General features: G+C 31.8%; 2 protein-coding genes across 6 annotated transcripts in view; one reads left to right on the top strand and one right to left on the bottom strand.

The window, feature by feature from the left end:
• LOC111613350 (mitogen-activated protein kinase kinase kinase 20-like) overlaps positions 1-4,307 on the bottom strand; it is a 45,647-nt gene extending 41,340 nt beyond the window's left edge. Inside the window, exon 1 of one of the 2 annotated variants that reach the window (XM_023354698.1) lies at positions 4,212-4,307. The gene's annotated coding sequence lies outside the window, so the exon portion shown is untranslated. Of the gene's footprint in view, positions 1-1,111; positions 1,242-4,211 lie in introns of those variants that run through there. The other variant, XM_023354697.1, reaches the window with a different exon arrangement.
• LOC111613349 (RING finger protein nhl-1-like) lies at positions 1,269-14,385 on the top strand. Of its 4 annotated transcripts, XM_023354693.1 has the most exons (7): positions 1,269-1,401; positions 1,482-1,524; positions 8,741-8,832; positions 8,917-11,013; positions 11,779-13,138; positions 13,205-13,486; positions 13,558-14,385. In XM_023354693.1, the coding sequence occupies exons 4-7, from the start codon at positions 9,059-9,061 to the stop codon at positions 13,987-13,989; spliced, it is 4,029 nt and encodes a 1,342-aa protein (XP_023210461.1). In that variant the 5' UTR covers positions 1,269-1,401; positions 1,482-1,524; positions 8,741-8,832; positions 8,917-9,058; the 3' UTR covers positions 13,990-14,385. The 4 variants fall into 4 exon arrangements, with proteins under 4 accessions (XP_023210461.1, XP_023210464.1, XP_023210463.1 ...); XM_023354696.1 differs by lacking the exons at positions 1,269-1,401; positions 1,482-1,524 and adding an exon at positions 3,790-3,864; XM_023354695.1 differs by lacking the exons at positions 1,269-1,401; positions 1,482-1,524 and adding an exon at positions 5,600-5,768.
• Positions 14,386-14,619: the final 234 nt, after the last annotated feature.

Raw genomic sequence — 14,619 nt, 5'->3', positions numbered from 1 at the left:
TGTTTATCTATACCTAAATTCAATATATTTTCCACATTTATCTCATATAATTTTCTCCCAAAATCTCTACATCTCAAATTACGGACCAAAGCGTCAATTACAAATTCAAAGTTTGGCAACTACACTTTGATAGCATAAAGTGCAGTCGAGAAACATTTCTCACAATACGGTACACAGTTGCAAGTAACGCTCTTATTGGCTACTAGTTTGGCTTGCATCTTATTGGTCGAAGTAAGTAAAGCATCAGAAACTATCGACAAACTACTTCTGTTCAGATATGTCAAAAATGTTTTATTTATACCTAATACACGTGCGTACCATACTTGCTATTTTATTAATACATTACCATACCTGCAATACCTCCAACCAAACCTATTACTGTTTACCATGCAGGAACCTCTATATATCGAAAACCACCTAGCTCGAATTTTTTGTTTCCTGCGAAATTCAAGATACACGAGTTCAATTGTACATAAACGAGCCCGATAAAAACTAGTCGGGTTGCACTTATGTGTCTGAATATGTTTAAGATCATCTCGAGAATTGCTCAGGATTCTGCAACAAGCAAAAGGAGCCGACTCCAAAAACTTTTGCAGGAGCCGACTCCTACTTTCGACCATAATGCAATCCTTTTTTCCATCTTACCATAAGACGGTTATGTATCGACATCAAAATTACATTTAATGCAGTCTCACTTCATCTCTCAACATCAGATCTTCCACTCCTATTGATTTATTTCCAGTACACCACACATAAAATCTTTAATAATTAATATAAAATTACACTTAAAGAGTATTTTAACCATTAAATTAATACAATATTCTATAATATTTTGATTAATACAAACAAAAACCCAATTTAGCATCATTAATCAGAACGAGTTACTTTTAGTTAAATCATTGTATATGTACCTATAGACCATTTAACTAAAAGTGACCCTGCCGATTACTTTCCTCATACACAATAAGAAAAGTCAGCCTTATGAGCGATTAGGCTTAACTCGTCGTCAACGAAACGACGGAAATTAAAACGAAAAGACCGATTTAAACGAAATATAAAGCGTAATAAGTTAAACCGAATCGTATTCTACACACAAACGAATATATCATACCATTTAAAACAGGCGTTTTCTCTAAAAAAAATAATAATATTTATATATTTGCCTTCCGCAGAATCTTACGTCTGCGTTTCAGGTCACATGACCCAAACGAGTTAAAATTTTCGGACGGTAGAGAGCAGCACGGATGAAGATCGCATTTCTTTTCAGCCTCCGAACGTCCCCCTTTTTCGTCATCGTTTTTGACCAAATTTAGCACGTGTGTGCCGATGAGAAACTCTTCGACTAAAACTCATTTAGCATTTACCATACCGAACGTCCTAGTCTCAAATGTATATCATAAAGTAGTTATCGCTAGTTTTTAATTATTTTTTTCTTCCTTTAAACTTCCACTTAAAAGCTCGTTTCTTTCATCGAATTTCAGGAATTGTCAAACGTCCAGAAAAACTTTCGACGAGTTCAACCCGGTAAGAGAAACCTAATTTCTTTATCTATGTCAAACCTTATTACTATCTTAACGTAAACACTGTTTTTATATGTTTAAAAAAAAAAAAACAGAAAAAAATCGAGTTTTGAGTATAAAAACTCTCATAAATCCGTAAAAAAATCCTTTCTTTCATATAAAAATCATTTTTAATTACTAGAATGATAGGATATTTGGTCCATTTTTAAAACTAAATATATTCTAATGAGAGTGGCATATATCCAGAATGAATAGAAAAAAACCGGTGGAAAAAAGGGATGTTAAGTCTACTCGTATAAGCCGATCTTCTATCCTCTTTCCATCTTCCTAGCGGATGTATTAATAGAAAAGCTAATTAATCAAATTTTTCATTCCTCTCAAGTTTATGATCTTCATTCTAAAATTTATTAATAAATTTTTTGAAAAAAATCTTCCCGTGATCTTAAGGATAGAAGAATTTTAGTTTGGCTCCCGTTGCTCAAAAATAGTTAAAATAAGAAAATCATTAATTTATAATCCCACTCCATCGCATTTTTCGCACGAAATTGCTGCCAAAATGTCATAAAATATCAGTTTTTAGTGATGTAAATGTTACAAATAACCTTTTAAATTTTTTTTAATTTATATTTTATAATTACAAAACATATTTTTTTGAAATATTGATTTTTTTCTCAAAACAGATGGCTGAAGTCTCTAAACTTAATTAATTTAGAATAAAATTATAAATATATAAAATTAAGAAAAGTTAATTTAAGTAATTATGACTTTATATTACCTAAATAAATTTCTAAAATTAAACTTTATTTTATTAACACTTAAGAGTTATAAAGCAAGACTTTGAGATGTTCTACATAATGATAGCCGGGTTAATTTTGGATAGTCGTAAATTTCTTTCCGATTTGTTCACCACCGAATGTAAGACATAATTCACCTTAATATATTTCTAATCATTGCCAATATTCTAACATAAAAAAGAAACTTTATTAACCACTATAATGGCAAAAAAAAAAAATACATAAATATTATTTTTCCTCAAGTCGCAAGTTTTTATTACATTTTTCTAACATATTTCATGCTACTTTAGAAACGAATTTTGATATTTATTTAACATATTTTCAGTAAAAAAAGTGCATATATATAACTCGTTTTAATCCACATTTTAATTAAATTATGAACTTGTACAGTTTAAGATGTAAGACATTAAAATTACGCAAATTAATTCTGTATTTTAAATTAAATTTGTCAAAGTTTAAATTACGGAAGTTGGTATTTTAAAGGAACTTAAAAGAAAAAAAAAACATGGCTGTCACACGTGCGAAAGAAGTCACCTTCAACGTTTCGATAACTATGGCTCTCTTTCTTAGACTGTCCTAAATCTTTTTGAACAAGAGCAACGTGCCAAAACTACAATCGAAAATTTCCATCATACGATTTCTAATTTAGATTTAGATTTTTATTTATTTAAATTTTTTTTTTTAAATTGTTCTCTCATAACTTCCATTATCAAAACAGAAATATATATAGTCTACATATTTCATTTATTTATATAGACCTTATAAGTCTAGCATATAGTTATATACCGGAGCTATACTTAAACATCATCTTCCTCTTCAATTTTTTTATTTTTTTTTTTATTTTTTTTTCTGCGATTTATCAGACTTCTTTCCAAGATAAATACTTTGATATTTTGCTTTATATGCAGAAGTTCGAGAGGGGAAAAAAAATATTCTCAACATGTCTAGATTTTCTAATTGTTTTTGGATGATATCCATCTTTGTGCAAGTCACATTAAGCAAAGAAGAAAAGACAATCTTCATCTTTGTCTTCTCAGATCAAAGTTCCTTCAGTAGTAAAGATATTCAAGGTTCAAGAATTCTTTTTTTTTTTATTTTAAATCTTCTTTTCGAGGTAGATGACATTCAGCATACTTCCAGTTTCCTTTGTGTGTAATTTTTGGAAGTTTCAAGCACTCATATGTTAATGTTATGACCAGCGAGACATATGATAACAGTTCGAAAATTCATCACCAGATGGCGGGAGAAGAATTTTAAAATTACGAATATATTTTAATCGTAATTAAATAATTTTCGGATTAATTAATTTAATTTTAATTAATAAATATTTTTAAAATTTTAATAAACTTAATAATTAGATAACATGGCTTATTTGTTTTAATAAATAAATAATTTTAATCCCGTTAGGGTATATAGCCTTTCCCTTGAGTTATTAGTGACAATTATATTTGCTTTTTTTTTTGTATAAAAAATATAAATTGAAGTAATGCCAATGTTTTCCGTTATTTACTATATTTGTTTGCTAGTTTATTGTAAAGAATTCAGTCAAGGTGAGCATTAATTGAATACTGTTACTTGTCTGAGAATTAGTCACATGAAGACTGATTTAAAAAGTTCTTTGCTTGTCAGCGAAATTTTCTAGGATTTGAACTTCAGTACTTTCCATTGTTAACTTCCATAACCTCATTTCTATCTCTATTTGTATACAAACTTAATAAAGACAAAGTCTAAATGACATTTATATTCTCTAAATTTTAAAAATATCAATATATTATATAATTTGATAATTTATTAAGTTTATTATTATCAATATTTTTTATAATTATTAACAAATGTCAAATAAAAATAATTAAANAAATAAATAAATAAATATAAAAACAATGAAAATCTTATTTACATTCTTAAGCAAAGAACAAAGACTATTCCAGAACGCGACTTGCTCTTTGTGATGTCATTTATTCGTCACTAATGACTTCATCTTTGAATTCCGAAATTGTCATGGAACTAGAATTAGTTAAATGAGTAATAATAAACTATTTTAAAGTAGGATTATTTATTCATAACAAAATTAAAATTAATTAATGCTTTTTAATATTCATTTTAATTAGTGAAATTTTTTGAATTTTATTCATAAATTATTTAAACTTTTAATTTTTTTATTAATGTCTTGAAATGTCAAGAATAATGTCAATAATTATTCAAATTAGTTTTTTTTCTTGCAAACTGAATAGATAAATAAGTTCTTAATTAATTACTTAACTAAATTATTCTTCTAATTTATAAGAAAAAAAATTAAATTATAATTTTTAACATTAATTTTATTCAGTAAACTCTATAAATAAATCGTTATTTTGTAAATAAAATTTAAAAATTTAAAACTCTGATGACGTCAAACGATTTGGAATGTCGGGAACGGAATTTAATACCGTATTTTAAACTATATGAATTGTTTAAAATAATAAATGGCAAGTACTTGGAGCGGTTAATAGGTATCTTGGGAACAAAAATAAATTTTTATACAACTAATTATACCGTTGAATAACTAAAAGACACAAATCTTCTAACACTAACCTCTTAAGGTAGACAGGAGTGATATAATCTTAATAAATCTTATTACATCATATTTACGTGTTGTATGACGTAAGAAAGCTACCAATCAGGATATTTATACGAAAAACGTGGTTTGAAAATTTTTTCAAATCACAGTATTTTGAAGCTTCAGCAGAAAAGAAAGACGTTTTTGTTCTATTTTTAAAACTAAATCTAATCATAGGTTTTTCTATGAAATTTAAGACAAATCATCGATTAATTATTATCTAAACATTTATTAAGATTTAAATACTTTTTATTACTTAAAAAATCGAATATAATTCCAGGAAATCATTTCTAATATTCACTCAAATGAGTTTAAAATTATTAAAAATTCCGTAATAAATCAGACTAAATTTTAACAATTTTAAAAAGTTTCACATCTGTATTTATACCGAAAAATTATATTATTTTAATATTAATACTCTATATTAAGTATAGGTTTATTGAAGCATATTTAATACACATTTTTTTTTAAATTAAAAAAAAATTTAATTCAGTAGTCATTCTAGATCATTTAAAAGTAATTTAATATACCGAATTTTCTTTAGACAACATAAAGTTATTGCACTCTTTTAGTTCTATAAATAACGTACTGGGAAGGCGAATATAAAAAAGTATTTAAGTGTACTTTACACCTATGCTGAGGAAGTTTTTAAAAGAGGGATCATAAGACGAGATGCGATGATTCACCTTACAGTCAAGTCAGCATCAATTGAGATTGCGTATATCCGTGCTTTCTACCCACCTCTCTCGTCTTCGTTACGTCCCTTTACAGACAGATTTAGAACTAAAACAGGCATAAGTCGAGGAGGTGTAGGTTTTTGAAGTAGTCCAGAATAGAAAAATCTTTATAGAAGTTCAGGTCAGTCGTTTCTTAATTGAACAAATTACAAGGTAAAAATTACATTTCGTTTCATAATTTTTAACTAAACACGGAGATAAATACGAAAATTTTTTCTATTTATTTTTCAATTATCTAACAAAAATTGTGTAATATATATATATATTTCTTCTTTTTTAAATAAGCGCCCCTCTTTAATGTCTTGTTTTAATGCTTAATACTTGGCTTCGCACTAAAATTAACCGCTTATTACGTTAAATTATGCTCAATTATTTCTATTTTTTAAAAAATTCTTCACATAATTCGTGAAGTAATGACTACGTAATTCTTTCCATTCTCCTAAATTTAAACGCATTCTTAAGAATTAAACCCCGCCGACTGCTAAAAATAAATATATCAATGTTAATTAGGAGTATTTTTTCCAACAATATCTGCGTATTTTGACATTTCCAAGTACGTCACTTCCGGTTATAACTATTCCTTTTTCTTTGTCATTTTAATAAATTTGCTTTAAATAAACGAAAAATATCTTCCGTGTCAAAAAAATAATTTTAAATTAAATAAAAAATAAATTATTAATATAAATTAATTTAAAAACGATTTTTCGACACAAAGAAATACGGAATTTAATGAAATGACAGGTCACCGAGCGGGGCGCCTCTGGTGGGAAGATTGCCAACTACGTCAGCTGGTTAGAAGACGTTTTTCCTAAATAAAACTCTTCCAGCTGGCATCTCTTTATATAAAGATCATAAATCAAACTCGAAAGATACTCGAAAAGTATTTACACAGTAATAAATTTAAATCGAATCCATTGACCCAGTTTGAAAAATTAAAAACATAAAAGGCTTGTTTATTTTCGTCCGGTTTATATTATTGCCCCGGTTTATCCCTTATTTATAGGAAACATTCTTTTTAGATTAGCCTTAGTAATAGAATTAACATGTGGAATAGGAACGAATGACATTTCTGTATTGTCATCATACCAAACACGTGATCCCAAAGATGCGCAACTTTATGTTACGTTATTTTAAAAGTTGTTTTTATCAACGTGTTTATTAGCAAACTCTTCAGTCGAAGATTCTAGCAAATACGCCCACGTTGCAATTACCGTACAATCGTTAAAATTATAAATTTAAATGCGCAATAGTATTTAAATTTAATTTTATCAACATCCCATGAAGTACTTTTCGCAAGATTTTTGGCTCTCTTATAAGAGGATTTCCCAAATTATGAGGTCAACTAATCTGTATATGCAGTCGACCCCCCTATAACACTGTTGATAATTCCGTTTTATATGAATTCCACGTTGTACGAGTCACTTAGGTTTTACAAATACGTGTGCCGGGCTGTGAACGGCTCACGTATTTGTAAAATCTAAGTGACTCGTACAACATGGAATTCATATAACACGGAATTATCTACAGTGTTATAGGGGGGTCTACTGTACATCGTAAATCTTCTTAAATCTAGATGAGAATTTCATTTATCCTGCTGATACGTGTTTAATTTCATTAATTAAAGTAATGGTATTAACTCGTGTAATTGTCAATTGAATTAATATTATTGGATTGCTGGATTTCGTTCAAATGGGAAAATTTAATTTAGGTTCAACGACTCGATCGAAAGTTAATGTCAAAGAGATTTTATATTAGAAAATGAACATAAATATACCATAATTACAATAATACAATTATAATTAAAAATTTAATAAGGAAAAATATGTTTATCTTAATAATAATGCTAGATATAATCATGCAACGGAAACTATGGTTATCAAGATTAATGCCATTTGTTTGTCTGGAAATTTCGAATCTACTTTTCATTTTACTCTGCTTAAAAATATTAATTACCAATGATAAAGACTTTTAATTAGTTTTTTTCCACATTTTATTTATACAGTCGAACCTACAATAACGGCCACCTGTAAACAGCCGCCATTTTTTTCGTGTTTTTTTTTTCAAACAAAAGTGTATTTAAAGTAACCTCTAAACAAAGGCCATTTTGTTTTTTATGTTTCAATTTGTGGCCGTTGATCAGCGGTTTGACTGTATTCGAATTTAGATTGCTTAATATGAAATTTCATAACTGATATAATCATCGGATTGATTTGGTATTTGATCTGGAAGGCAAGTCAAATTTACTTTGTAAGGTTTTAGTATTTAAAGATTATTATTTTAACATAATATTAAATAGATAATATGTAAATAAACTAAAAATATATCGCATTTTAATTAATTTTTTTTTTCTTAAATTAACTTATTTATGATATTTGAAATTACAATTTGATATTTTTAATGTTAAATTAATTGTGTTTTTTTATATAACATTCATTGTATTGGATATTGTATATTAATAACTGTATATTGTATAGATATAATAATCTGTACGTTTTGTAATTTCGCTGATGCATTTTTCTTACTTTGTTCCCTGTACAGAGTGGAAAACCTTGTACTAATAAATAAATAAGTAAATATATATAACATTTATTAACTTATATAATGTGTTTTTTATGTATGTAATTTAATTTTATAACAAAAAAGCCATCTGTTTTAATATATCGATCCGATTTAAAACTCAAATATTCAAAATTGTATGTATGAAATCAAATTAAATGTCTTTCATCCATCAATGGCCGAGTGGCTAAAATCACTGAATACTTACCATGGGTTACGGGTTCGCGCCTGATAAACGGGGTGGCCACGTGAAGTTTTCCGGATTTTCCTCACGTATCTAATAAATAAAAAGGGGTCAGTTTCCCATAGAAACATCCCTAGAGTCATCTCCCTCTTGGCAAATCGGCTAAGCGTTACGCAGCTGTATCCCATCAAAAATCAAAACAATTTGAAAAATAGAAGTTATTTTTAAAATTAATTTTATTAAAATTACGTAGTTAGGAATGTACTTTTCTTATATTGAAAGCATACAAAAATTTCTAATTCTTGTTCTCTTTTCCTTTTTTTTATGCATGTTCTTTCGACTGTCTCTTCAAGGCTTTTGTTGGGGATCTTTGAAATTGTTACATCAATCAGAAGATATATGGAAGGGGAACCGGGCATTTAAAGAAAATGTTGACGTGTAATATGTAAGTGATGGATTAATTTTATATATTTTTTAAAAGTTATAAATGCTTTAATTAATTATAACTAATTTGTCGATATTTTTGTAGGTTGTCAACTATGAAATGCTTTCTTATATTTCTTTGGACCTCGTATAGTGAATTTTTTCTGCTGCTCTGAACCACATCTAAATTGCTCATTCCAAATAAGTTAACTAAGAAGAACTTTACTTAATTTTTAAAATAATTCAAAATGGCATCAGCGTGGAGTCAATTGGATCAACTTTTAACGTGTGCAATCTGCTTAGACAGATATCGCAATCCAAAACTTTTACCATGCCAGCATACTTTTTGTATGGATCCCTGCCTAGAGGGATTGATCGATTATGCAAGGAGACAGATAAAATGTCCAGAATGTCGGGCTGAACATAGAATACCTTATCAGGGAGTGCAGGCATTTCCTACCAATGTAACGTTAGTACGATTTTTAGAATTGCACAGAGATATAACGGGTGAAGAACCCGAACCTCCTACCAGCATGATGGAACGATGTACTGTTTGTAGCGAGAAATCGTATCTTGAAAGATGCGCTCATTGTGATAAGAAAATATGTCAAGATTGTAGAGAGGCACATGCTGATGTATTGAGAAGAGAAATAAATAGAATTAATAATCAAGTTAGAAGAGGACTTAGCAAGTTATCAGATGCTCTTTCCCAGACACAAAAGAATGCAGATAAATTGAAGCAAAATTGCCGTCAAGTAAAGGACGAGATTGAAGAATTAGTTAGAAGATATAGTAAAGATTTAAAAGATACAGAAGATAAATTAAAACACGATTTAGATGTATATATACAAACGGAGATGAAAAATATCACTAAGCTTAAAGACGATTTAGATGTAGAAGTATCTAATATTAATAGCAACTGTGAATTAGTAGATAAGTACATTAGCGATACAGTAGAATGGTCAGATTCAGAATTGGTTGAATACAAAGATATATTTCTCAAAACATTAGAATTCTTAAGAAATTTTGACCCTGACACTTCGGATTTTTCTCGAAAAGTTAGATTTGAACCTAAATCAGATCCTGATATTTTGCATAGGACCATAGCCGATTTTGGTGAAATTAAAATCAATGCTCCGTTCCTAGCTGCCAATTTGAATTTAGCTCCCCCTCACGGAAATGCTTTAATGAGAAGCCAGAGTGATCATCGTTTAGCTTCCCAATTTCAAAGGCGTCAGGAAGGTTCTAGAAATTTTCTCGATGTCAGTCAGAGATTTGCTGGCCACGCCAGTGATTCTGAAAGAGAATCACGAGATGGTGTTCAAACTTCTCCTCTTTTTGGTAGAAGCAGGAGAGATTATGATGGTTATCGACGTTACAGCGATAGAAATAGAGAAGACTACGGAGAATCCAGAGAAGTAGGTAGAAGTCGTTTTCTTAGGGATGAAGGTTCTAGGTGGAGAGACGGCGATAATGAGTATAGTAGCTATCGTTCACGTTATAGTAGAGATTCTAGTGATTACAGCCAAGAAAGCGAGCATCATTCTTCTCATACCAGAACTGTACGATTTGAAGAACCTGCAACAAGTCCTCAACGAGAACGTGTGATAGAAATTGATGAATCAACCAAAGGTCCTTTAAGTGGTATTGCAAGATTGCTAGACTCTTCTTACGTTCTAGAACGTCTTCGACAGAATGAAATTAAGCAGAAGCAACAGGAAAAAGAGAAAGAAAAAGCAAGTCAAGAACCAGCCCCTGTATCAACACCTGCACCGACTACAACTCCAGTACCACAGCCACCCCCAAGAAGGACTACTCGTCAGTTAAGTGAAGATGATATAGAAAAACAGAAGAGGCAGAATCAACTTCAAGCAAGATCAAATTCTCCAGTAACATCTCCAACAGTAACAGCAACATCAACTGTACCTGCATCTCAAACTCCTACACCACCTCATTCTCCAATTACCGAAAAACCTGTACTACGCAGAGTTGCAGCGTTACAAAAGGAAGAAGAAAAGAAAACTGAAAATCGATATCAAAGACAAAATTCCATGAGTCCCGACAGCGAACGGTTGAGCAGTTCTCGACGTGGTTCACAGCAGGAAGATGATTCTTCGAGGTCCAGAAGGAGAAGTACAGAGATCACCGCAGTAGCTACGCCCGCATCCCCTCAACCTTCTGTGGAGTCCCCAACACTTACTAGGCAAGTATCTGATCCATTAACCTCAGATCTACCACCAGCACCTAGGCGACAGACGGGGGCCCGGGAAGGCTCCTCCCTTCACCCTACCCACACCGAAACTTCGGTGCCTACTCGAATCCGTTCCTCTGGCACAGAATCTACTCCAGTCAGAAGAGCTTATAACTGGAGACATACTAGTGATACACGGTTCGATAAACCCTCGTTAGCTGGACGAGTAAATCCGATTTCCACTATTAGTCGTGAGATCAAAGACGAGCCCGTTTTGGATCGTTTCCATCATGTACCAGCACCAGTTCCCCTTCAGAGAACCACAAGTTCTTCTGTATTATGTAGAAGAGTGAGTCTTGAAGATTACTCGGGACAAGAGAGGCCGAACTATAATCGTTTTCGTTCAGCAAATTTCAGTCGACCACTGTCTGGAAGTACGCTGAATTTATCAACTGATGTCCATGAAGATTTTCTTCTTGGTGGAGCCAGGAGTCCTACCTCCCCTCTGTCGTCCCCGTTTGTACGCCGGCCACTCGTCGTCGCAGCGCCAGAATCAAGTAATGTTACTGTTTACTTTGGCTTGGAAACGTTTAATTTTCTACAAGTGTGTTCCTAGTGTTGTCATCAGATGACATTAAAATACATACGATTCTTGTTTTCATTGACAAGGAAATTTTTGACAATTTTTTAACAAATGCATGCATTTATAAATTTTGTTTTTTGAAAAGTAAATATAAATATGCTAGATTTAAGTTTTCAAGAGTTTTCTCTCTTTAGGTCTAAGTCGTCGCTGGGGAAGACCGTTTCGCTAGATGCCCAAGATGAGTCGAGCCGTCCCACGTTACCCCGCGTTCAGGAACAGAGGGAAGAGGAAAGAAAATTAACCGAATCCCCCCGAGCAATTCAATCTTCATTTTATGGACGCCTTTCAGCATCCAGACGACCTGAGCCCCAACCAGAACCCAAAGAAGAACCAAAAGTAGAAGAGGAAGACGAAGATGAAGATGAAAGTGAAGAATCTGAAAGCGAATCAGAATCCGAAAGTGAAGAGAGCAGTAGTGAATCGAGCGAAAGTGAGAAAGTGGAAGAGAAAAAAACAACGGAAACTCAAGAAAATTCTTCTTCCACCTCTTCGGAATCGGAAGAGGAGGAACAAGAGGAACGAAGTCCTACGCCTCCACCGCCAGCACGCAGCACAGAATCGAAAAGAGAAAGCAGAGATTACAATAATGTCGACACTAATCACGTATCAACTCGAAATAGTTATTCCAGTTACAGTAGAAGCAACGATGTCGATTCCAGAAATTCTTACGGCAATGATATTGATTCTAGAAGTTCTTATAGCAATGATATCGATTCCAGAAATTCTTACAGAAGCAAATGGTGGGAAAAAGATAAGAAAGATGATTACGTGCCACGATATTTAAGTAATCCCTTAGGTAGACGTAAAAGCACATATGACGAAGATGAAGAAGAGACCAGGCCCTATAGCAGATTTTTGGCACGTAGTCGCAGTTCTGCATTACTTGGTAAAGAAGACAGTCCCCCAGAAGATACAGGACGTTACAGAAGATATAGTACAGCAGCAGCAAATCTACGCAGAAATAGAATTGCAAAAAGTAAAAGTAGCCATGACATCGGTTTTGGTGAAGAGAGCGCGGAGGATGATGTACCATCAACGCCTACTTATGGAAGATCGAGTAGAACGTCCGAAAATTCGATATCTAGGAGCAGAAGCCACCATGCTATTAAATCTAGAGAGCCTAGTCCAGAAGAAGATGATCGTCTTTCGTGGTCAAAATATCTCAGAAACAAATATGGGACTGGGAGTAATAGCACGTCGAGGAATGTTTCACGCAGCAAAAGTTCTCATGCAATATATTCTCGAAGTGCTAGTGAAAATAGCTCAGAAGATGAATATGTTCCAATAAATTCCCGCAGGAAAGAAAGCATTGGAAGAGTCAAAGACTCTTATCTCTTCTCTAATCCAAGAAGCACTTACGTACAAAAGAAAAGAATGGTGATGAAAATCGGAACTCGTGGCACAGATCCTGGAAAGTTTACATGGCCTCGTGGTGTATCTATCGGTCCAGATAACATCATCGTTGTAGCGGACAGCAGTAACCATCGAGTTCAGGTAAGGTTTTTATCATCGATTATCCAAATGTCTTGGTTATTATTAATTTTCTTTTCTGTTTCTCAGGTTTTTGATCATAATGGTAAATTCTTACAAGAATTCGGAAGTTATGGTAGTGCTGAAGGGGAATTCGATTGCTTAGCTGGAGTAGTAGTCAACAGAATAGGCCAATTTATCGTTTCTGATCGATACAATCATCGAATTCAAGTATTCGATCCTTCTGGACGATTCCTGCGATCCTTTGGTTGTGAAGGTCGAAGTGATGGACGTTTCAGCTATCCATGGGGAATCACAACAGATAGCCTCGGTTTTATATACATTTGCGACAAGGAGAATCACAGAGTCCAGGTAAAAATGTTTATAATTTATTAGAAAATATATAAAAACGGTCACGATGTAATATCAATTGTGTGTTTCAGGTATTCCAATCAGATGGTACATTCGTTGGTAAATTTGGCACTATTGGTACAAGACCAGGACAGCTCGAACATCCTCATTATATAGCCGTTACAAATACGAATAGGGTTGTCGTCAGTGATACAAATAACCATCGAGTTCAAGTGTTCGATGTTAATGGCCGCAGTTTGTCCACGTTTGGTACCGAAGGATCCGAAGAAGGACAGTTTAAATTTCCTAGAGGCATTGCAGTTGATGATCAAGGTTATATTATAGTTGGAGACAGTGGAAACAATAGGATACAAATTTTCCATCCTGACGGTACATTCCTTAAGTCATTTGGCACTTGGGGATCTTCCGACGGAGAATTTAAGGGACTCGAAGGAATTGCTGTCACATCCAGCGGGAATATTTTTGTTTGTGATAGAGAGAATCACAGGATCCAGATGTTTTGAGTAAGTATTTTTAAGATTTATTATTACAATTGTTATTTTTAACATCGTAAATATTTGTTTTTTAAATATATTTGAAACACTACATTTGCAATCAATCCAAGTTACTAAAAACACTGTTTTTCTGCTTCATAAACCAAGAAATAATGGTTTTTATAGTAATAATCTTATGATTTACTGATCTAAAACGTTTACTACTGTATAAAACTACTCTGTTACTATGTAGAAGTGATTGCTAATAAGCATAATAATCACTGTTCTGTGATTTATTGTAATTACTGTACTATACCAAACTCAATATTAATTAAAAATAGCAACATGAATAATTACCATTTAGTAATCAATTAGTAGTATAAAATCTTATGAATTAATACTACCAGAACTTATTAGAATTGCATAGGTATACCTAAGCTAAAAATAACTAAATTAGAATAAACTTCCATCTCAAAATGGAAACTTCCATTTTAAGAGGAAGATTATTGGATCAAAAACAATCTTCAATAATAAATAATTGAAAATAGATTGTAATTAATAATTAAATAATTTTAATTTTTCAATAAAATTTCATTAATTACTTTTAAAAATTTAACATATTTCCAAAGTAATACACTAAAAAAAAATATATATATATAT

Source organism: Centruroides sculpturatus, unplaced genomic scaffold, assembly GCF_000671375.1.
Source record: "Centruroides sculpturatus isolate CEXI.00-Female unplaced genomic scaffold, Cexi_2.0 scaffold1924, whole genome shotgun sequence".
In the NCBI taxonomy this organism is placed as follows: domain Eukaryota; kingdom Metazoa; phylum Arthropoda; class Arachnida; order Scorpiones; family Buthidae; genus Centruroides; species Centruroides sculpturatus.
This window is presented reverse-complemented; position numbering and strand designations above follow the sequence as displayed.

What these genes read in the sequence shown, in the direction of transcription:
- LOC111613349 (XM_023354693.1), top strand. Translation starts at nt 9,059, where the DNA reads ATGGCATCAGCGTGGAGTCAATTGGATCAACTTTTAACGTGTGCAATC. An exon ending in GCAGTAACCATCGAGTTCAG is followed by an intron (nt 13,139 to 13,204) that starts GTAAGGTTTTTA and finishes TCTGTTTCTCAG; the next exon opens with GTTTTTGATCATAATGGTAA. An exon ending in AGGAGAATCACAGAGTCCAG is followed by an intron (nt 13,487 to 13,557) that starts GTAAAAATGTTT and finishes TGTGTGTTTCAG; the next exon opens with GTATTCCAATCAGATGGTAC.